The 22,181-nt window shown below is 40.6% G+C and overlaps 1 protein-coding gene across 12 annotated transcripts in view; it reads right to left on the reverse strand.

The window, feature by feature from the left end:
* BAM2 (beta-amylase 2) overlaps positions 1-22,181 on the reverse strand; it is a 69,350-nt gene that overhangs the window by 17,322 nt on the left and 29,847 nt on the right. For 9 of the 12 annotated variants that reach the window (XR_016100777.1, XM_088949871.1, XM_088949869.1 and 6 more), the window contains 3 exons: positions 14,866-15,126; positions 13,473-13,691; positions 7,690-7,909 (listed from right to left, as the gene is read on the reverse strand). Coding sequence is in view for 11 of the 12 variants with exons in the window: in XM_088949871.1 (XP_088805997.1) it covers positions 7,690-7,909; positions 13,473-13,691; positions 14,866-15,126 (700 nt within the window). In the remaining variant the exon portion in view is untranslated. The remainder of the gene's footprint in view (positions 1-7,689; positions 7,910-13,472; positions 13,692-14,865; positions 15,127-22,181) is intronic. The other 3 variants (XM_088949874.1, XM_088949873.1, XM_088949876.1) reach the window with 1 other exon arrangement.

Raw genomic sequence — 22,181 nt, forward strand, 5'->3', positions numbered from 1 at the left:
CCAATGGCTTAGCAAAGTATTCCTTTGCATTATCAGATCTAAGAACTTTGATCTTGGCATCAAACAGGGTTAAGATCATTTGATGGAAGTTTTGGGTAGGGCGGGAACCTCATCTCGTGAACGCATAAGATAAACCCAAGAAAACCGAGTATGGTCATCAACAAATAACAAAAAATATCTGTACCCACCCATAGAAGGGATGTGATATGGCCCCCAAACATCAATATGCACAATATCAAAAGAACTATTACACCTTTTATTACTCAATGAATAAGAGTTTCTACAATGTTTAGCAAACTCACAACTTTCACATTTCAACTGGAACAACTCAATGGACTCAAACAAAGTAGGGAACAGACTCTTTAAGGACCGAAAAGACAAATGACTCAATCGGTTATGCCAAAGCATAACCGAACTCACAATCTGAGAAACAAGTGACTTATTATCCACTAACTCTTCCCGACGAGAACTCTCCCCGAGCAGATAGATCCCATTCGTCTCACGGCCAGTCCCAATCACCTTCTTCATCTCCAGGTCCTGAAAAGCACATCGGTCAGGGAAGAAAGTTACTAAGCAGTTCATATGTTTGGTAATACTACTAACTGAAAGAAGGTTAGTATCAAGTTTAGGGACATGCAGGACAGAAGACAAGGAGATAGTATTCGACAGTTTGATGTCACCCTTGCCAGAAATGGGGACAAGAGAGCCATCAACAATAGATACTTTATCCCTACCAGAAGATAAATGATAAGTGGTAAACAATGAAGGCAAGCTAGTCATATGGTCAGATGCACCTGAATCTATTACCCAACAGGGTTCGGTAGTACTTGGAGCTGAGGCATGGTAGGCTGAGACTCGAGTACCTGAATGTGCAAAAGAAGATGTAGCAGGGGCTGATGGTGACTGCGGTGACTGAGCTGAGTTCCCAACTTCATTTTCTAACTGTATTAGAGCAGCCCGAACTGCAGCTAAGGTCTCTAAGGGTGTGCCTCTTGTGCCAGACGAGGATGCTGAATCAGTAGGCACGACCACATGAGCATTACCCTTCTTGCTTCTCAACTTTGCCGGGACCAAATGAGAATGCAACTTCCAACATGTTTCTTTGGTGTGCTTAGGTTTCTTACAATGCTCACATACCACATCCCTTTTATCTTCCTTCTTCCTGTCTCTCTCTGAATCACTCCCTGATTTGGGTTTAATAGCTGCAAGGGCTGGTGTAAGAGGCTGAGGTTGCATCATGACTTTCCTCCTGGTCTCTTCACTATGCACTAAGGAGTATGCCTGAGAGAGGGTCACACTATATCTGGTCAAAATTTGTTGCCGCACAATATCATACTCTGAATTCAGGCCAGCTAGAAGCTCAAACACCCTGTTTGTCTCGATGTGCTTTCTATGGGTTTGTGCATCTTTGGGACTCTCCCACTCAAGAGTCTCTAAGTGATCAATCTCATGCCACAGGGACTTCAAGGTAGAGAAGTAGACCGAAACCGGTTTCTCTCATTGTTTAAGAGTATTCACTTCACATTTCAATTCATACGCTCTGGCAACATTAAGGGGTTGGGAGTAAGTTCCTTTCATAACATCCCATATCTCCTTGGTATACATGGGGTCTCCCTTGGAGGGTTCTTTCACATCTCCCAAGAGATACCCTACTTTACCCCTTCCCCCAATAGCCATCATGGCTGATTGGGCCCATTCCAAATAGTTTGATCTATCAAATCTTACGGTTGTAATCTTAAAACCTGTCTCAGAAACACCACCATAACTGCTGTTCCCAAAACTGCCCTCTGCTTGATTCTTAAACTCCATTTCGGTCAAGAACCAGTAGTCTCAAAAAATAGGGTTACTACAGTCAAAAACAGCACTTGGACTATCAACCACAGTAAAAAAAAATCAGTATAGAACCAATCTGTATTCACGGTATATGTGCATGAAACAAGTATAAGTCTGATCTGAAACCAATTAGCAGACACAACAGCAACAGTCCGTACAGTTTTCACCCCTTAGAATAGTTTGAAACTCCCAAAAAAAAAATCTGAAAACAGCTTGGAGAATAATCTGATATGCTGAAGCAAAATTAGGGTTTTAATTAGTCCTTAAAAGAAAATTCTCAACCGCACATTCCAGGCAGTACCGTACGGATAAGACTTGTAGTAGGGTTAATATGGAACCCTAAAACTGATCAATGTTGAGGAGAGAATTTAAGAAAAACTTCAAAGGTAGATCACAAGGTTCGGCCCAGCATTAGGGTTTGTCGCAGGGTTAAGACAAAACCCTAGAGAATAGAAGAATGAAAACCCTAGAGTGGTTTGGCCGCCCTTTCTAGATAGGCCCAACCTATCTCTGATAGTACTTCTCTCAGAAAATAAAAACTTACAAGAGAATGCTTTTCGCTGCCTTCCAAGGTTACCCGAACCCTAGCCTTCTCTGGTTCTTCCTGATCACCAACACTCTGCAATCGTGGCAAATCTTCAAATAGCTACTAAACTCTCTGGCGATCTCCAAGAATCAGTCAACGAGCTCTACTTTCTCAGCTTCCAGCCTTAGATGGTTCTCATGTGGTCGGCTGGACTAAACTCAAATGAGAAACCCTAGCTCTGATACCAAGTAGACGTTCAGGACTGCTATCAGTCTTGAACCTTAATGGATTTCAGGTTCGGAAATAGAAGAAAAGGTATAGAGAAGAGAGGAGAAAGAGAAGAGAGCAGTAGAACACAAGAGTTGAAAGGAGGAGCAGGATCTTAATGTTCTGCCGCCGCCACTTTATTTAGTATTTATAGGTTATGCTCATTACATGGAAAGGACAGATCTGCCCTTAGTATTTACATAACAAATAGAACAAAATAAAACTGAAATAACCAACTGACCACCAGCTAACCCTAGGATGACTAGAACGCCTTCTACCCTACGAACACAGTGGAACCATAGTTGTGGGGCCCACATCAGTGTTCTCTACAAAAATCAAACATATAAAACATTTTCAAGCATGTAAAGCCCACAATCTCTTTTCCTCCTTAATTGTAATAGTTCAAGTAGTTAATGTGATGTAAAACATATTACATTCCTGATTCTAGGAGTCGCCTTTGTATCACACCCTTCGAGGCAAGCCCAAACAGAGTTCATGCACTTGTACTCCACCAACTGCAAGTATTTCCTGAAGAAAAGGAAGTCATCCACCAGAGTTCATGCACTTGTACTCTATAACAGAATGAGGTTGTTGAGGGAAAGAATAGACAAGTTGAAGTTGCTAGAGGGTTGTTGTTCCAAACTCATGTTCCCACTCGGTTTTGGGGAGATGCTATTGAGACGGTTGTGTACCTCATTAATCGACTTCCATCAAGGAGTCTCAAACTTCAATCTCTTTATCAACTTCTTTTTCCTGATGAGCCACCTTTTAGTCTCCCCCTTTCATCAAGGAGCTTCAAACTTCAATCTCCTCATCAACTCTTTTTTCCTGATGAGCCACCTTTTAGTCTCCCTCTTAGGGTCTTTGGTTGCCTCTGCTTTGTTCATGATATGAGTCCCTCTAGACACAAATTTAATCCTAAGTCTATCAGATGTGTTTTCCTTGGTTATTCTCCTGTTCAAAAAGGGTATCGCTGCTTTGATTCTGAATCTAGAAGGAGATATGTTTTTAAGGATGTCACATTCATTGAGTCCTCCACCTTTTTCTAGCCATCTCATCCTTCTCTTTAGGGGAAAAATGTCAGTGAAGATCAGACTCCCTTTTGTCTTCTTGTTTCGGACTCATCTCCTACTTCCAATCCATTTTCTATTACTATTACTTCACTTCCTCCTCCCCCTCTTGTGTATCATCCTTAGTCTTGGCAACAGTTTTTTATTAGGCAATAGAAAAAGGTGGCTCCTAATGCTGAATGTCCATCACAATCTGAGCACCTCGGACTCAAGTAACCTTGATCCTACTCCTCTTGAACCTATTGATGCTCCTATCATTGAACTTGACCTTGATCTTCCCATTGCCATCCACAAGGGAAAGAGAAAGTGCACCAACTATCCCATCACCAATCATGTTTCCTATGATTCTCTCTCACCCTCTTATTGTGCCTATATCTTAGTTATCAGTTCTGTTTCAATTCCTCATAGTGTTTACAGAGGTAGTGCAATCACCTCATTGGAAAGAAACTATGAACCTAGAGATGGATGCCCTCATAAAGAACCAAACTTGGGAGCTTGATTATCAGGAAATTTTTGCTCTAGTGGATAAAATGAGTTCTATCCGAGTGATTTTGTTTCTTGTGGCACACTTCTCTTGGCATTTATATCAAATGGATGTGAAAAATGCCTTTCTTAGTAGAGACCTACAGGAGGAACTTTATATGGACATGCCACCAGGAGTGAGCCTTCCTAATAGTGAGGGAAAGGCTTGTCGCTTAAAGAAGTCCCTATATGAACTCAAACAATCTCCTAGAGCTTGATTTGATAGATTCAGAAGAGCAATCTTGACAGTTGAGTTCTCTCAATCTTAGGTTGATCATACTTTGTTCATAAGAAGGTATGATGATCAAGTGACCATGCTAACAATTTATGTAGATGATATTGTTTTGACTGGAGATGACATCTCTGGAATCTCTCAATTGAATCCTTTCTTGTCTTTGAGTTTGAAATCAAGGACCTTGGTGATCTTAAATACCTTTTGGGAATTGAAGTAGCAAGATCAAAGAAGGGTATTTTCATTTCTCAAAGAAAATATGTTATTGACTTGCTCCAAGATGTTGGGAAATTGGGGTGTAAACCAGTTGGAACCCCAATTGATCCTAACTACAAATTGAATGCCACAAATGGAGATGTTTTTCCAGATAGAGAAGTCTAACAAAGATTGGTTGGTCGTCTTCTTTATATATGTTTGACAAGACTAGATATATCCTATGTAGTTAATGCGGTTAATCAGCAAATGCATGAACCCAGAACCTCTCACATGTAAGTTGTCAATAGGATTCTCGCTTACTTGAACGGGTGCTTGGAAAAGGAATGTTACACTCCAATCATGGGCATTTGAAGATTGAGGCCTATACAAATGTAGATTGGGCAGGGTCAATGGACGACAAAAGATCTACTTCTGGCTACATACCTTAGTTGCGGGCAATGTGATATCATGGAGGAGAAAGAAGCAATCTGTTGTTGCTCGCTCTAGTGCAGAGGCAGAATACAAGGCAATGGCTCATGGGGTTTCAGAGTTGCTATGGTTGAAGATCTTGTTAACGGAAATGGGAATTCCAACAGAAAATCCTATGAAACTTTACCATGAGAAATAGGTAGCTATTAACATTGCTCATAATCCTATTCAGCATGATTATACAAAACGTATTGAAGTGGATAGGCATTTCACCCGAGAGAAAATTGATAGTGGAGAAATTTTCCTACCCTTTGTAAGATGTAAGGATCAAATTGCTAACTGCTTTACTAAAGGAGTTCACAACCCAAAGTTCGTTAATAACCTAGGCAAGCTGGGCATGATAGATATCTATGCTTAGCTTAAGGGGGAGTGTTGAGAATATGCAATATGGTGAAAGGGTCTTTTTTGAGTTTTTCATTTCTCCTTTGTATTTGGGCGCTCAAGTAAGGGAAAACTTGTACTTTCAACAAAATTATAAAGTTTTTGTCTCTGGTGTGACTCGAGACAAACCTTCGTAACCTTCTTCTCTTATCCTCCTTTCTCTTCCTTTGTTTTTGGACTTCACCTTAAACAACTCCTTCCTTTCATGTGAAAGAAGTTTGGTGTGTTTCTATCCCCCCAAAAGTTGATGTTTTTTGTTGGGAAGTCTATCGTGGATGCATCAATACTTGTGACATGTTGCAAAGGAAAAGACCAAATTGGTTCTTGTCCCCCAACTAGTGCTTTTTTTTGTAAGTTGAGTGGTGAGATTTCTTATCAACTCTTAATCTTCTGTCCCTTTGTTTGTTGTATTTGGGAATGGCTTTGCTCTCTTTTTGATTGTAGGTGGAACCCTCCTCCTAGTTTGGATAGACTCTTTAGCCCTTCTTTTCTGAGGAGCACAAAAAGAAGAGACGAGATTTTATGGAGATGCACAAGGGTAGCGGTAATTTGGATAGTTTGGGAGGAGAGGAACACAAGAATTTGGGGAAAAAGAGAAGAATAAGGAGGCGATAATTGAGATTGTAATATTAAGAGTGGCACACTGGGAGGAGAGTGAATTTTTTCAGATTATACAATGGAGGACTTCTTCAAGAATTGGGGGTCAACAACTAACTCTTCCTCTAGGCCACAAAAAATCCTTGACGTTTAGTCACCCCTAGTTGGTGGTTAGATGAAATTAAATTTTGATGGGAGCAATTTGGGCAACGTTGGTCCTTCTGGAATTGGGGGAGTGATAAGAGACGAGGGTGGTACTATATGCGAGTTGTATTCGAAGCCAATTGAATAGAGTGATTTAGTTAGGGCAGAACTTATGGATGTTGTTTATGGGATAATAAAAAGCTAAAAGATATGGGACTCACAAGATTGGTTACTAAGGGAATTCAAAGTTTTTAGGTTAAAGGAAGGTAAGGGGGTGGTTTAGCAATATGGACGCCTCAAGTGGTTCTCAAGAAACATGAACATTCAAGTAAGATGGGTAAGAAAATTTGCTAATGGCCTGGCAGATGGTTTATCTAAGCAAGGATTTCATAAACAGCAAATGTATTGGTTTGAATTATAGTAGGGTGGGGTTTTATTGCTGCTGTAAAGGGTTTTCAGATTTCACAATCTCTCTTTTTCTTTTCAAGTAATTAACAACAGTTTTGTGTTGCTGATAAAACATGATGATAGTACAAAAAAAAAATGAAATTTCATAATGTGCATCAAGTTTCAATCAAGGACAAGGTGTAAGAGCATAGACTTGCAACTCAGTACAGACCCCGTTTAATCTATACTGAACTGAAACCCAATTGGCCTAGTCCAATGATCTAGGTTAAAAATAGTTACTCAGCACAAGTTATAAGTTATAACAGTAGTGTGAGCTCAGGCCAGTGGCTGGCAGCTAGTCACCCTTGTTGACATGGCCTAGTTACAGAAAGATTCCAGAAATTTCTTTAAAAAAAAAGAGAAAATATATTATAAATCCATTCCAGCACAAAGGGGGGAACTCTCTCTCTCTCTCTCTCCCCCACTTGATCCCTCTCTGGAGGGTATATAGCGCAGCCCATTCAGGGGTCTAGCCACTTTCTCTCCTCCCTAATCAAAATCAATCATATCTCCTCAGACTTCTTAGATACAAGGACAGGCATCTTCTCAAGTTTAGTTGTATATAATATAAAAAATCCATTACCCAATGTTGGTCCCAGCTATCTGAGGTCTTGAAGAGGTGGACTTGATAAGGACCCAAGTATGGCTATATATGATATTTGTTGAGAATGTTTTAGGCAAGGGATTTTTGGTCTTTTCATGTGTATTTGTATTTGCATGCCCATGTGAGGGCTTTCTTGTAATTTTTTTCTCTCAATATAAATATCATGTTTAAGAGAGTGAATGGTAACAAACTAACACGTAACAAAACCCTAGATATTGTAACTATTATCACTTAAAAAACATTATATCCATTTTGAGAAAATATTTGAGTTACCATTAATGACAATTAGAAATCAAGAGCAATATTCGTCAAATTACCATGAGAAATCTATAGGTTCGAAAGAAAATGCAACATACAAATGACAGAAGTTCCAAGGTTTTACCATGCATTCTCTTGACAAACCGTTCAAATTCCAAAAAGTTGTCTCTCTCCATGAGATGTAGGCCTAGCCTGAGGTATGTGAATGCTGATAGATGCCTTCCATCTGGATCATTTAATGGTTTGGAATTTGCCAATATTTTGTTGTAGCCTTCTCTATCATGGCAAGGAAGAGCATTCTCACTAGCCACAGGTATGGAAACATCCCATGCAGCATTGAGTACCTGAAAATGGATAGCATTCACAGAATGAAGATTCTTTTGTTCACTAATGATTTTTTTTTTAGATCAATTGTTGACTAATGATTTAGGCAAGGAGCCGTGGCTTCTCATAAAGAAGGAAGAATGAAAAAACAAGAGAAAAAATAGCATTTTTTTAGACAATGATGTTCATTTTATTTGACAATAGTTGACTGATTTCAGCACGACAAAAAATGGATTTAATTTAGTAAAATAATAGAAAGAAGGTAGGAGGAAGTGAGGAAGTCAAGAGGAAGAATAGAAGAAGAATACGAAAGAAAGACTGGAGAAAAACAGATCAGTTCATGGGGAATCCCCACTTCTTTTTATACTTTAAGTATAATTTAAACTGAAATTACAATGATGCCCTTTTAGTATGTGGCCCATTGGGCCCACAAAAGAACTAATAAAGAATTAATAGAACAAATGTAATACATAAAACTAGCCCAGGCCTGTTCAGCCTATCAACAATAATAATGAAAAAGAAAGAAAAAGAAAATAGCATCTTCAGAAATGTACATATCAAAAAAAAAAAGTCCAGAAAAAAGAACACTTTCAATGTTGGGTATAACTATGCATTAACAAGTGTTAGAGCTAGCCAAATAAGGGTAGATTAGTCATTTTATTTCTTTTAAGTTATGTGCTTATGTGGCAGTTTTAATAGAGACTTTCTGTCCCATACTTAAGTGGGGCAGTTTAGTCTTTATACAACTAGTTAGAGGCTAATCTAAAATATGGTCGACTGATAGGGTTTACCCATCAGAATCGACTGTTCTTCTTCTTCCTCCTCCCTTCTCTCTACTGGTTCGAACTCCTTAGCACAGATGTTAAACATGGTATCAGAGCCATAAACAAAGGAGAAGAAGGCTGCGACTTCAAGGTTTCCATCCTGCGACTTCAAGTTCTTTCTCCCTCTTCTTTTTTCTTCTTTGGGCTGTGAATCTGAGCCCTAGTCGTGTGGTGGTGCTTGCGGTGTTTACCCTCTACTGAACCATTTCAAGAGGGTTTGTGTGTGGTTGCTCGAGTGGTTACATTGCTGTTATGATGACTACTATTTCTAGGTTGTTAGTAGTGGTGTGAACAGAATTTTTGTGTGGTTGCTTGAGTGTTGTGTTGTTGTAATGATGCTTAATATTTCTGGGGTGTCAGTAGTGGTGTGAACAGAAAGAAAAAAAAAAATTGTGCTGAAAGAAGTGGCTGAATAGCCTTCATCAATGTTCTAATCTGGATGGTAGCTAAATCTGGTTAAAACATCCAGTTCTTAACCTGAATGTTACTCTACATCAAGTGTTGATTGTGACTAGTTGTGAGATTGTTATCAGTGTGCTGTAGTGTTGCCTTGACAGCAGTATTTGGTTGGTGTTTGAGAGTCCAGTATTAGAGATAGCAGTGGGGGGACATAATGGCAGCATTAGAGATAACTGTGTAGTGATCCCCTCCAACTATTTGGGTGTGCAGATGACTTCCATTAAACTTAATGGTGAGAATTGCGTGCCATGGGCCAAGTCAGTGGAAGTTTTCCTCAAGGCAAAGAGGAAAGTGAAACACGTGAAGGAAGACAAACCATCAGCTGACTCTCCAGGGTTTGATGACTGGGAACAAGAAGATGCCCAAATTATGACATGGTTACGGAATAGTATGAAACCCAAAATAAGTGCCAACTTTATGTTCTTAGATACAACTATGGACATATGAGAACATGCCAAGAAGTTTTATTCTGGGCAGGATAATACTACAAGGGTATATCAGCTCTATCAGGAGTATTTTGATCTACAGCAAGGGAATAAAACCTTAGAAGAGTACTATGCCAGTATGAAGAACCTCAAAAATGAACTCAATGTTTATCATCCCCTCACTCCAGATGTTAAGGTTCAACAACAACAAAGGGAGCAACTGGGTGTCACTAGGTTCTTAGTGGGGTTAAAATCAGAGTATGAACCAATTAGGGCCCAAATATTGGGAGGCTCTACTCTTCCTACACTTGAGGAAGTTTTTGCACGGCTTCGCAAGATTTGTGATAACCAGAAGAGGTGGACGTGGTACTAGAGGGGGAGAACATGCCTCCCTGGATTCTTGACTCTAGAGCCCCTGATCACATGACCAGGACTCCAGGTGTGTTCTCTTCCCTCTTTGAAACTTCCACATCTCAAATTGTTACCCTTGCCAATGGTTCCTCTTCTCCCATCTGTAGTGTTGGTAATGTTGACACGGCTTCTCTTTCTTTATCATTTGTTCTATATGTACCTAAATTTCCGTTCAACCTTATGTCTGTCAGTAAATTAACTAAGACTCTTAATTGCTCTATTACATTTTTCCCTTCCTTTTGTGTTTTTCAGGATCTCAAGATGGGGAAGAAGATTGGTGGGGGGCATGAGGCCAGTGGATTGTATTACCATGACGATGGTGGATTGTCAGTTGCACTTCAGACTTCACTCACTCCTCTACAATGGCATTGTGGATTGGGACATCCATCTCTCAAGGCACTCAAGATACTGGTTCCGTCTTTGAGTCATTTGTCGTCTTTACTGTGTGAGTCGTGTCAGTATGGAAAACATCGTCGGGTTCCCTTCAGTCCTAGGGTTGATAGTCGTCGTATGTTGAATCCTTTTGCTTTGGTTCATTCAGATTTTGGGGTCCGATTAAAATAGAGTCTTGTAATGGTTACAAGTATTTTGTCACTTTTATTGATGATTGTTCAAGGATGACATGGATTTATTTAATGAAAGAAATGAGTGAATTATTTTCCATTTTTCAAAAATTCCATACTGAAATACGTACACAATTTGGTGTTCCAATCAAAGTTCTTCATTCAGATAACGGTCGCGAATACTTTCTTACTTCCTTTCAACAGTATTTAGAACAACATGGCATCATTTAGCAAACTTCACGTGCATCCACTCCTTAGCAAAATGGGGTGGCTGAACAAAAGAAGCATCATCTCCTTGAAACTGTTCGATCTATTCTTCATCATATGAGTGTTCCTAAATGATTTTGGAGCGATGTTGTACTTACTGCTTGTTTCCTTATTAATCGGATGCCTCCTTCATTCTTCATGGTCAGTCTCCCTTTTCTATTTTCTTCCCCACCTTGCCTCCCTTTCCCTTAACACCCTAAGTCTTTGGTTGTGTGTGCTTTATTCACAATCTGAGTCCTGGGATAGACAAGTTGGATGCACGCTCTATTAACTGTGTCTTTCTTGGCTACTCTCGGACCTAGAAAGGGTATAAGTGTTACAATCCCATTACTCGGAAGTGCTATGTCTGTCATGATGTCACTTTTTTTGAGCATGTCCCCTTCTTCTCGAGACCTGAAGTATTGGTATCTCCACCTTTGCTTCCTCTTCCTCTTCCAGTTCGTGATCCCGTTCCGGTTGTTCTAGTTGGGGCTGATCCTTCATCTCCTCCAATGCAAATCCCTATTGAACGACCACCGATCCAACACGTGTATACTCATCGAAAGACACCAGCTCCTCCTCCAACTTCTACCTTGTCTGCGGATCCTGTTGTTGCTCCTATCCCAGCACCTTTAGCACTTGATCTTCCCATTGCTTTATGGAAAAGTAAGCATAGTTGTACCCTCCATCTCATTTCCAATTTTGTTTCAGTCTCTCGCCTTTCCGCTTCTCATTGCCAATTTGTTTCACTATTGTCATCTATTTCTATACCTAAGAATGTCCAAGAGGCTCTTACCTCACTTGGGTGGCGGTAGGCAATGGAAGAGGAACTCTCTGCCCTTCAACATACTCAAACGTGGGAACTCACTACTCTTCCTCCCGGTAAGTATGTTGTGGGTTGTAAATGGGTGTATACTATTAAATACTTGTCGGATGGTAATGTGGAGCGTCTGAAGGCCGGACTTGTTGCTAAAGGTTATTCACAGTTGTATGGGGTGGACTATATGGAAACCTTCTCTCCAGTGGTTAAGATTGGCTATGTCTGTGTCTTAATTTCCCTGACCGTTATGTATGATTGGCCCTTGTTTCAACTTGACATTAAAAATGCCTTCTTTCATGGTGACCTTATGGAGGAGGTATATATGGAGAAACCACCTGAGTTTCTTGCTTAGGGGGAGGATGGTAAGATGTGCAGATTGAAAAAGGCAATTTATGGGTTGAAAAAATTGCCTTGTGCTTGGTTTGGGAAGTTTAGCGAAGTGGTGAAAATTTTTGGAATGAAACAATGTCAGGTTGACCACTCAATGTTCAGCTATGATTCAGAAGTCGGAAAGATTTTATTAGCGGTCTATGTGGATGATATTGTCATAATTGGCAGTGACAAATTGGGGATTAATAAACTAAATGTCTTTGTACAAAACCATTTTCAAACAAAAGACCTTGGGATGTTGAAGTATTTATTGGGTATAGAAGTTGCTAGATCAAAACAAGGTGTAAACCTGTGTTGAAGAAAATATGTTCTTGATCTATTGGATGAAACAGGACTGTTAGGTGCAAAACCGGCTGAAACTCCCATGAAGCCAAATGCTTAGTTGAGTAGTGATACAGGGGAAATATTTGTTGATCCTGGAAGATACAGACAATTAGTGGGGAAGCTGAACTATTTGACTATCACAAGACCAGACATCTCCTTTGCAGTCAGTGTGGTGATCCAATTTATGCAGAACCCTCAGATACCTCACTGGGATGCAGTTCTTAGAATTGTAAGGAACCTGAAGGGAGCTCCAAGCCGTGGGTTATTGTACAAACCAAGAGGAAGACTTGAGGTAATTGGGTATACAGATGCAGATTGGGCAGGCTCAGTGTCGGACAGAAGATCTACTACAGGTTACTGCACATTTCTTGGAGGAAATTTTGTGACATGGAAGAGTAAGAAGCAGACGGTTGTGGCAAGGAGCAGTGCTGAAGCCGAATACAGAGCCATGGCACACACTACATGTGAATTAGTATGGCTGAGGAATCTCCTACAAGAAATACTGTGTGGCAATCAAGCTACACTCCACATCTCATCTAACCCTGTTTTTTATGAGAGAACAAAGCACATAGAGATTGATTGCCACTTTGCAAGGGAGAAGGTCCTTACTGGGGACATAAGCACAGAACATGTGGGCTTAGGTGATCAATGAGCAGATTTGTTTACAAAAGGTTTAGACTCAGGGAGAGTGAACTATATATGCAACAAGCTGGGATTATATGACATATATTCTCCAGCTTGAGGGGGAGTGTTAGAACTAGCCAAATAAGGGTAGATTAGTCATTTTATTTCTTTTAAGTTATGTGCTTATGTGGCAGTTTTAATAGAGACTTTCTGTCCCATACTTAAATGGGGGCAGTTTAGTCTTTATACAACTAATTAGAGGCTAATCTAAAATATGGTCAACTGATAAGGTTTACCCATCAGAATCAACTGTTCTTCTTCTTCCTCCCTTCTATCTACTGGTTCGAACTCCTTAGCACAGATGCTAAACAATAAGGATTTAGAAGCTTACAACTATGATTCCCACTATACTCTATAGTACCAAATTCTTTCTGAAGGTAATACTGTACTAAGGCAGCATATGCAGAGACAAGACTGAGATGAAGCCAATTGAATACCTGCCAGACCAGGCCCTCAGGATCAGCCAGTGCCTCTGGGAAGTCCTCATGCTGGTTCAAAGTGCGCAATTCAACACAGGTAAAGTTAAGAGCAGCCCCATGCTTCTTTAGCATTGAAGCAATTGCGGCATAACCATCCCGATTGCATGGATTGTAAAACCCAACAGTTAGTTCAGCAGCATGGCTGGCCGTCTTGTACCACCAATGGATACCTGATAACTAGTCATCAAAGAAAATCACAACTTAAAGATGAGATTGACATATGACTGGTAAAATAACTCAGAAGTTTGATCAAAGCCTAACTGTAGGGCTGTCAATGAGTCGGGTCTACCTGACAGAACCAAACCATCGAATCAATTATATTGGTTCTGGTTGTGGTTTTGTCCCAATTAATAATTGGGTCAGTTCCAATTCTTGCTGTTCCAAACCAATTCAGGCCCTAACCGATTATATAGTTAATAACATATATGAAGGCCTCCCAAAAGGGTAAATTTCATAGGTAGTATATAAGATAATTTTGGTTAAAAACACTTATTTTATGAACAACATATAAACAGTTTACTATTCTACTGTCATATTTATTAAAGTTATATATTATCAAAATAAAGTTTTAAATTGTTATTTATTATATATAATTATAGATTTCAAGTCTAATCAGGTCAGACCCAATTGTCCCAATTAATAATTGGGATGGTTCCGGGTCTGTCATATGGACCCAATTAATTATCAGTTTGGGACTGGTACACCCTGTCCAGAACCAGACCTGACCCATTGACAGCTCTACCTAACTGCCAAATCCAATGGTCTTTACAGGGTCAAACTTGACATTTATACACCATTTTAGGATCTCTAATGATCATTGTGGCAGTCTTCTTTTACCATTTTGTTTCCTTCAAAGGACTTCTTATCAAATTATTTAAATGATACTAAAATAATAAAAAGGTACAAATGAACCAGAGTAATAGCATCTTAACATGGATGATGACTACTAGTAGTTTTTATTTAAAGGGCTTTATAAAGATCTACAATGTAACAGAATATGGTCTCTTAACAGTTGCATTAGCTATTAAAGGAACCACTACTAAATGCTGATCCCTGTTATCCAGGGTCCTAGGAGGGATGAACAGGTTATGGTCCTAATCTTGGCTGCTTCAGACTTAAACCTGTTTTATCATATGCTTGTGATTTGACCCTTCCACAAAGCTTGCACACCATGTGTTTTGGCTTTTCAAATACAAATTTTAATAACTTGACAACCAACCACCAATCGTCTCTTGTTCCCTGACTACTACATATAAACCACCAAGATAGCAATGTTCCCTATTGGATCCTGTCCATTTTGGGTAAAGAAATTATGCCTTCATCTAAGAAATACAGTAAAATGACAGCTAACCTTTGCAGCAATGCAGGTACCCTCAAAAGCCAGCTTGGCCAGAGAAAGTACACGGTCAGCGTGGTCAATCAAAACTTGAGAGTACCATTTAAGGAAAAACCTTCCATAATAACTATCATAATCTCCTCCGTCACAAAAGAATCCTGTTTCATGTGGCTTGGAATTATAAGAACCTGCATTATCGGGTCCTCTACCCCAAAAAGAATGTCCCCTAGCTTCTGCTGCTCTTCTCAAACTTCTCAACAAATACTGATCATAGCACTGCAAAAGTAGTTTTGAAACCATGTTAAATCATCAAAAGAATTGCACATATTCCAATATGAATGTAATATCTCTTGGAGTGCTAAAAGTGCTAATGGAAAAAAAAAATAATAAGCTGAGAATTTTTTTTTGATAAGTTTAAGCTGAGAATTTGTTTGAAAAGTCTGATCTAGATTTGTTTGCCGAACTGAACCTGTTGAGAGAGCTGAGAAGAAGAAGAAGAGGAAGAAGAAGAGAGGGGAGTCTGATGTGTTCGAATGGGCACTATTCATCAGCCGGCACTGTTCACTAATATAAGAGCAATACATAATTTACATGAAAGGACTAGGATACCCCTGATTAGTGATGGGACACCCAGTCTAATAAAACACAAGATACAATTAGGCCCAGTTACTAAGGCCCATTAACTAGAGACTCTAATACCCAGCCCAGACAAGAGAATAACAACATATCAACCAAACCAACACTCCCCCTCAAGCTAAGCATGGATGTCAATCATGTTTAACTTGCCCAGTAAGTCCAAAAATTTCACTATGGTTAGCCCTTTAGTTAAAACATCTGCAATTTGCATCTCTGAGGGAGTGTAAGGAATGCAGAATTCTCTTGTGACTATTCTTTCTCTAACAAAATGGCGGTCTATCTCAATATGTTTTGTTCTATCATGTTGCACTGGTTTATTTGCAATGTTGATAGCAGCCTTGTTGTTGCAGTACAACTTGAGAGGACACTCAGTCTTCACTCCCAGTTCACCAAGAAGAATTTTAAGCCACAATAGTTCCGCAACACCATGAGCCATAGCTCGATATTCTGCCTCTGCACTAGACCTTGCAACAACATTCTGTTTTTTACTTCTCCATGTAACTAGATTTCCCCCAACAAAAGTGTAGTAACCTGAAGTCAACTTTCTGTCACCCACAAAACCAGCCCAATCTGCATCAGTATATCCTTCAACTTCAATTCTATTGTTTTTTTTAACAGAATCCCTTTCCTAGGGCAAGACTTCAAATATCTGAGAATTCTTTCTACAGCCTTCATGTGAGGAATTTTGGGATTGTGCATAAACTGGCTGACAACATGAATGGCATAAGCAATGTCAGGACGAGTGAGGGACAAGTAAATTAACTTCTCCACTAACTCCTGGTATCTCTCCTTATCAGGGTAGTCCTCTCCCACTAACTCCTGTGACCATGATTCGGTTTTATTGGAGTATCTGCTGGCCTGCACCCCAACATGTCTGTCTCTTGTAGAAGGTCAAGGGTGTATTTCCATTGACATATATAGATGCCCTCTTTGGATCTAGCAACTTCAATACCTAGGAAGTACCTCAGTTGACCCAGGTCTTTGATTTCAAATTCAGCATCTAGGACCTCCTTCAGTCTGTTGATCTCCTCCTTATCATCCCTAGTAATTACCATATCATCTACATAGACGATAAGAGCAGTAAGTTTCCCATTCCTCTTCTTTATAAATAGAGTATGATCTGCCCCGCTTTGAGTATAACCACCTTTCTTCATGGCTCCACATAGCTTCTCAAACCAGGCACGAGGGGACTGTTTAAGGCCATATAGTGCCTTTCTCAGTCTACACACTTTTCTACCAAATTCATAACCTGGTGGAGGATCCATGAATACCTCCTCATGTAGATCACCATTTAAAAAAGCATTCTTCACATCCAGCTGATGAAGCTCCCACGAGAAGTTTGCAGCTAATGAGAGTAGGACTCTGATAGTGTTGAGTTTTGCTACAGGAGAAAATGTTTCTTTGTAGTCAACTCCTTCCTTTTGAGTAAACCCCTTTGCCACGAGTCTAGCCTTGTATCTTTCAATGGACCCGTCCTCCCTATGCTTCATGGTGAACATGCACTTGCATCTGTAGGTTTTCAAGACTGCTATTCAGTCTTGACCACTGACAGATTTCAGGTTCGATGAGAAGAGAAAGTGAAGAAGAAGTAGAAGAAAGAGTGGTGAAAGAGCAATAGAACACAGTTTTTTGAGGAGAACAGAATGTCAATATTCTGCCGCCGCCATTTTAAGTTAATATATATAGGTTATGCTAGTTACATGAAAGGGCATATCTGCCCTTGGTGTTTACATCATAACTACTAACAAATAACAAACAATATAGAACTGAAACTAGAAATAACAGAATAGTAAAATAACCACAGCTGTGACTAGATACATTCTACCCTACGGACAGAGTGGGACCACAGCTGTGGGGCCCACATCAATGTTCTCTACACAACCCCTCAAGTTGGGAGTATATGTTCATCATTCCCAACTTGGATAGATCCGCCTCTAGCTTCTTTCTTGATACGACTTTAGTGAGGATGTCTGCTAGTTGCATACTAGATGTGATGTAAGGGAGGCATACTTCTTGAGATGAGACCCTCTCTCGCACAAAATGGCGATCAACTTCAATGTGTTTGGTTCTGTCATGCTCTATTGGATTATGTGCTATATTAATGGCGGTTTGATTATCACAATACAGCATCAGGGGCTTCTCATACTCAATACCCAACTCCTCAAGTAGAGATCTTAGCCATAAGATTTCAGCCACTCCATTGGCCATGGACCTGTATTCTGCTTCAGCACTTGACCGGGACACAACAATTTGTTTCTTACTTCTCCAGGAGACAAGGTTTCCTCCCACAAGGGCACAATATCCTGAGGTAGACCTTCTGTCATCAACACTCACAGCTCAATCTGCATCAGTATAGACCTCCACCTTCATGTGATTGTTGTTCTTGAAAAGTATACCCCTACCTGGGCATCTCTTCAAGTAGGCTAAGATTCTTTCTGCCGCAAGAAAATGTGTGGTTCTAGGAGAATGCATGTACTGGCTGACAACACTAACAGCATAAGTAATATCTGGCCGAGTGAGGCAGAGATATAGGAGCTTTCCTACCAGTTGCTAGAACATTACTTTGTCTTCAAGAAGCTCCCCACTCTCGGCACTAAAGTCCAGTTGCTGGAACATAACTTTCTTACCAGGTCTAGGACATATTTCCTCTGAGATATAAAGATCCCCTGTTTGGATCTAGCAACCTCAATACCCAAAAAATACTGGAGTACACCAAGGTCCTTCACCTTAAATTCTTGGTGAAGAATCTGTTTAAGAGACTCAATCTCATGGCTATCATTCCCTGTGACCACAATATCATCAACATATACTACCAATAGTGTCAAAGAGGACTCCAACCTCTTGATGAATAGGGTATGATCTGACTGGGCCTGTACATATCCAAACTTCACAAGTGCTAGTCTGAATCTATCAAACCAAGCCCTAGGTGACTGTTTCAAACCATACAAAGCCTTGTTGAGCCGGCAGACCTTCTTACCTATTTCTGCATCATAGAATCCAGGAGGCAAACGCATGTAAACTTCTTCCTGCAGATCTCCATTCAGAAAGGCATTTTTCACGTCCATTTGGTATAAAGGCCAAGTGTGACTTGCTGCAAGGGACAATAGAACTCGAATAGTAGTCATCTTGGCTATCGGTGCAAATGTCTCCAAATAATCTATGCCATAAGTCTGTGTAAACCCTCTTGCAACTAACCGAGCTTTATACCTCTCAATAGATCCATCTGCATTATGCTTCATTGTAAATACCCATCTGCATCCAACTGGTTTCTTTCCTTTTGGCAAATCAACTACCTCCCAGGTGTTGTTTTTCAACAGGGCTTCCATCTCAACCTGCATTGCATCTTTCCATTCAGGGATGGATAGGGCTTCTTGCACTGTTCTTGGGATAGGGACATTGGAAATGGAGCTAAGGTAGGACCTGTAGGTAGGAGATAGGCGATCATAGGATAAAAAATGGGAAATACAGTGGGCTGTGGATGTGGTATAATGTCGTTTCCCTTTACGGAATGCAATTGGAAGGTCAAGATCATCTGTAGGGGAAGTCTCTGTGGGCTCTGGGACTGAAGTATCTGGACCTGGAGCTGCAGATGAGATTGGAACTGGTCCGGACTGCTGATGATCAAGATCAATCTGCCTGCACCGCCTGTGATAAACCCTCAACTCCTGATCCCTCTGACCCCCCTCACCATTGCAGCTTTCCCTCAAGTCCTGATCCCTCTGACCATCCTCACCATTGCAGCTCTCATCACCCAATTGAATAGGTAAAAGAACTGCCCCACTCTCACTGCTCTCCCCCTGAAGACAAGAACTCAAACCCCCACTCTCACTACTCTCCCCCTGAGGGGCAACCCGAGGATAATAGGGTGTCCCCTCAAAGAAAGTGACATCCATGGAGACAAACTTCCTCCCGGAGACAGAATCATAACAGCAATAGCCCTTTTGAGTTTGTGCATAACCAAGGAATATGCATTTTGAGGCTTTGGGTTCGAACTTGGAGGGATGGGGTCCGAGAAGCTGAACAAAGCAAGTGCAACTGAATGTCTTAAGGGGAATAGAAGACAAGTGCTCACGTGGGTGTAGAAGCGAAAAAGGAGATCGCATATCAAGGACCCTGGAAGGGACCCGATTAATAAGGTATACCGTCGTGAGGATAGCATACCCCCAGAAGCGAATAGGGACATTGGAAGTAAACATGAGGCTTCTAGCCACTTCCAAAATGTGCCTATTCTTCCTCTCGGCAACTCCATTCTGCTGAGGTGTATGAGGGCAAGAGCTCTGGTGGATAACCCCATGATGAAGAAGATAAGATGTCAATGATTTAGCAAAGTATTCCTTTGCGTTATCAAATCGGAGAACTTTGATCTTGGCATCAAACTGGGTTAGGATCATTTGGTGAAAATTTTGGGTCAGGGAAGGTACCTCATCTCATGAACGCATGAGATAAACCCACGAAAAACAGGTATGGTCATCAAAAAATAACAAAAAGTATCTGTACCCACCCATGGAAGGGATATGATAAAGCCCCCAAACGTCAGTATGCACAATATCAAAAGAATTATCACTCCTTTTATTACTCAATAAACAAGGCTTTCTACAATGCTTAGCAAACTCACAACTTTCACACTGTAGCTGAGACAACTCAATAGACTCAAATAAAGTAGGAAACAGACTCTATAAAGATCGAAAAGACAAATGACCTAATCGGTTATGCCAAAGCATAACCGAACTCACACTCTGAGAAACAAAAGACAACTTCTCTACTGACTCTCCCTGACGGAACCGCTCCTCGAGCAGATAGATCCCATTCGTCTCACGGCCAGTCCCAATCACCTTCTACGTTTCCAAGTCCTGAAAAACACATCGGTCCGGGAAGAAGGTTACTGAGTAGTTCATATACTTGGTAATACTACTGACTGAAAGAAGGTTAGTATCAAGCTTAGGAACATGCAAAACAGATGATAGGGAGATAGTATCTGAAAGCTTGATGTCACCCTTCCCAGAAATAGGAACCAGGGAGCCATCAGCAATAGATACCTTATCCCTACCAGAAGACAGATGGTAAGTAGTAAACAATGAAGGCAAGCTAGTCATGTGATCAGATGCACCTGAGTCTATTACCCAACAAGGTTCAGTAGTACCTGAAGCTGAGGCATTATAAGCTGAAGCTCGAGTACCTGAATGGGCGAAGGCAGATGTGACAGGGGCTGATGGAGGTTGCAGTGGCTGAGCTGAATTTCCAACCTCTTTTTCTAGCTGTATTAGGGCTGCCCGAACTGCAGCTAAGGTCTCCAAAGATGTTCCTTTTGTGCCAGATGAAGATGTTGAATCAGTGTTCATGGCTACATGAGCAGTGCCCTTCTTGTTTCTTAACTTCGTAGGAACCAAGCGGGGATGCAGTTTCCAACATGTCTTTTTTGTATGTTTGGGTTTCTTACAATGTTCACATACTACATCCTTCTTGTCTTCCTTCCTCCTGTCCTTCTCTGAATCACCCCCTGATTTGGGTGTAGCTGCTACAAAGGCTGATGTGGGTTGCATCATAACCTTCCTTCTGGTCTCTTCACTATGTACAAATGAGTAAGCCCGAGAGAGAGTCACACTGTCTCTAGTCAAAATCTGCTACCTCACAATATCATATTTTGAGTTCAGTCCCGCTAGGAACTCAAGCACTCTGTTTGTCTAAATGTGCTTTCTATGGGTCTGAGCATCTTTGGGACTCTCCCACTTAAAGAGTCTCTAAGTGATCAATCTCATGCCACAGGGACTTCAAGGTAGAGAAGTAGACCGACACTGGTTTCTCTCCTTGTTTAAGGGTGTTCACTTCACATTTCAATTCATATGCTCTGGCAACATTAAGGGGTTGGGAGTAAGTTTCTTTCATAACATCCCATATCTCCTTAGCTATCTTTGCCCACAAATAATTCCGGCTAATATGAGGCTGCATAGAATTACACAGCCATGTCATAACCAAGTAGTTTTCTTGCATCCACTTGGTATATGTCGGGTCTCCCTTGGAAGGTTCTTTCATATCTCCCAGGAGGTACCCTAATTTACCTCTTCCACCAATAGCCATCATGGCTGATTGGGCCCATTCCAAATAGTTTGATCCATCAAACTTTACGGTCATAATCTGACCACCCATCTCAAAAATACCACCATAACTGATGTTCCCAAGACTGTCTTCTGCCTGAATTTTAGACTCCATTTATGTCAAGTCTCAAAACAGCACTTGAAGCACCAATCACAATCAAAGCAGTATAGGCCTGATCTGTATTCTCAGTGTATGTGCACAAAACCGAAATAATTCTGATCTGAAACCAACTAGCCAACACAGCAATAGCTGTCCGTAGATCTCTAACTCCCTTAGAACTCTAAGAACAACTTTTAAAAAAACTGATATGCTAGGGAAAGTTAAGGTTTTAATCAGTCCTGAAATGAAGCAATTCAGTCGCACAGTCCAAACTATATAGATGAGCTTGTAGTAGGGTTTTAATTAGTCCTGAAAGGAAGCAATTCAGTCGTACAATCCAAACTGTATAGATGAGCTTGCAGTAGGGTTAATAAGAAACCCTAGAATCTTATCGGACCTACCAATCAACTTAAGAGTAGCTCTAGGTAGATCATAGGGTTCAGTCAAAGACTAGGGCTTTCCGCAGATCACTTTCAAACCCTAGAGTAGAGAGAAACACAGTT

This window comes from Nelumbo lutea, chromosome 6 (assembly GCF_056320005.1).
Source record: "Nelumbo lutea isolate HS-2025 chromosome 6, American lotus-T2T, whole genome shotgun sequence".
Lineage (NCBI taxonomy): Eukaryota > Viridiplantae > Streptophyta > Magnoliopsida > Proteales > Nelumbonaceae > Nelumbo > Nelumbo lutea.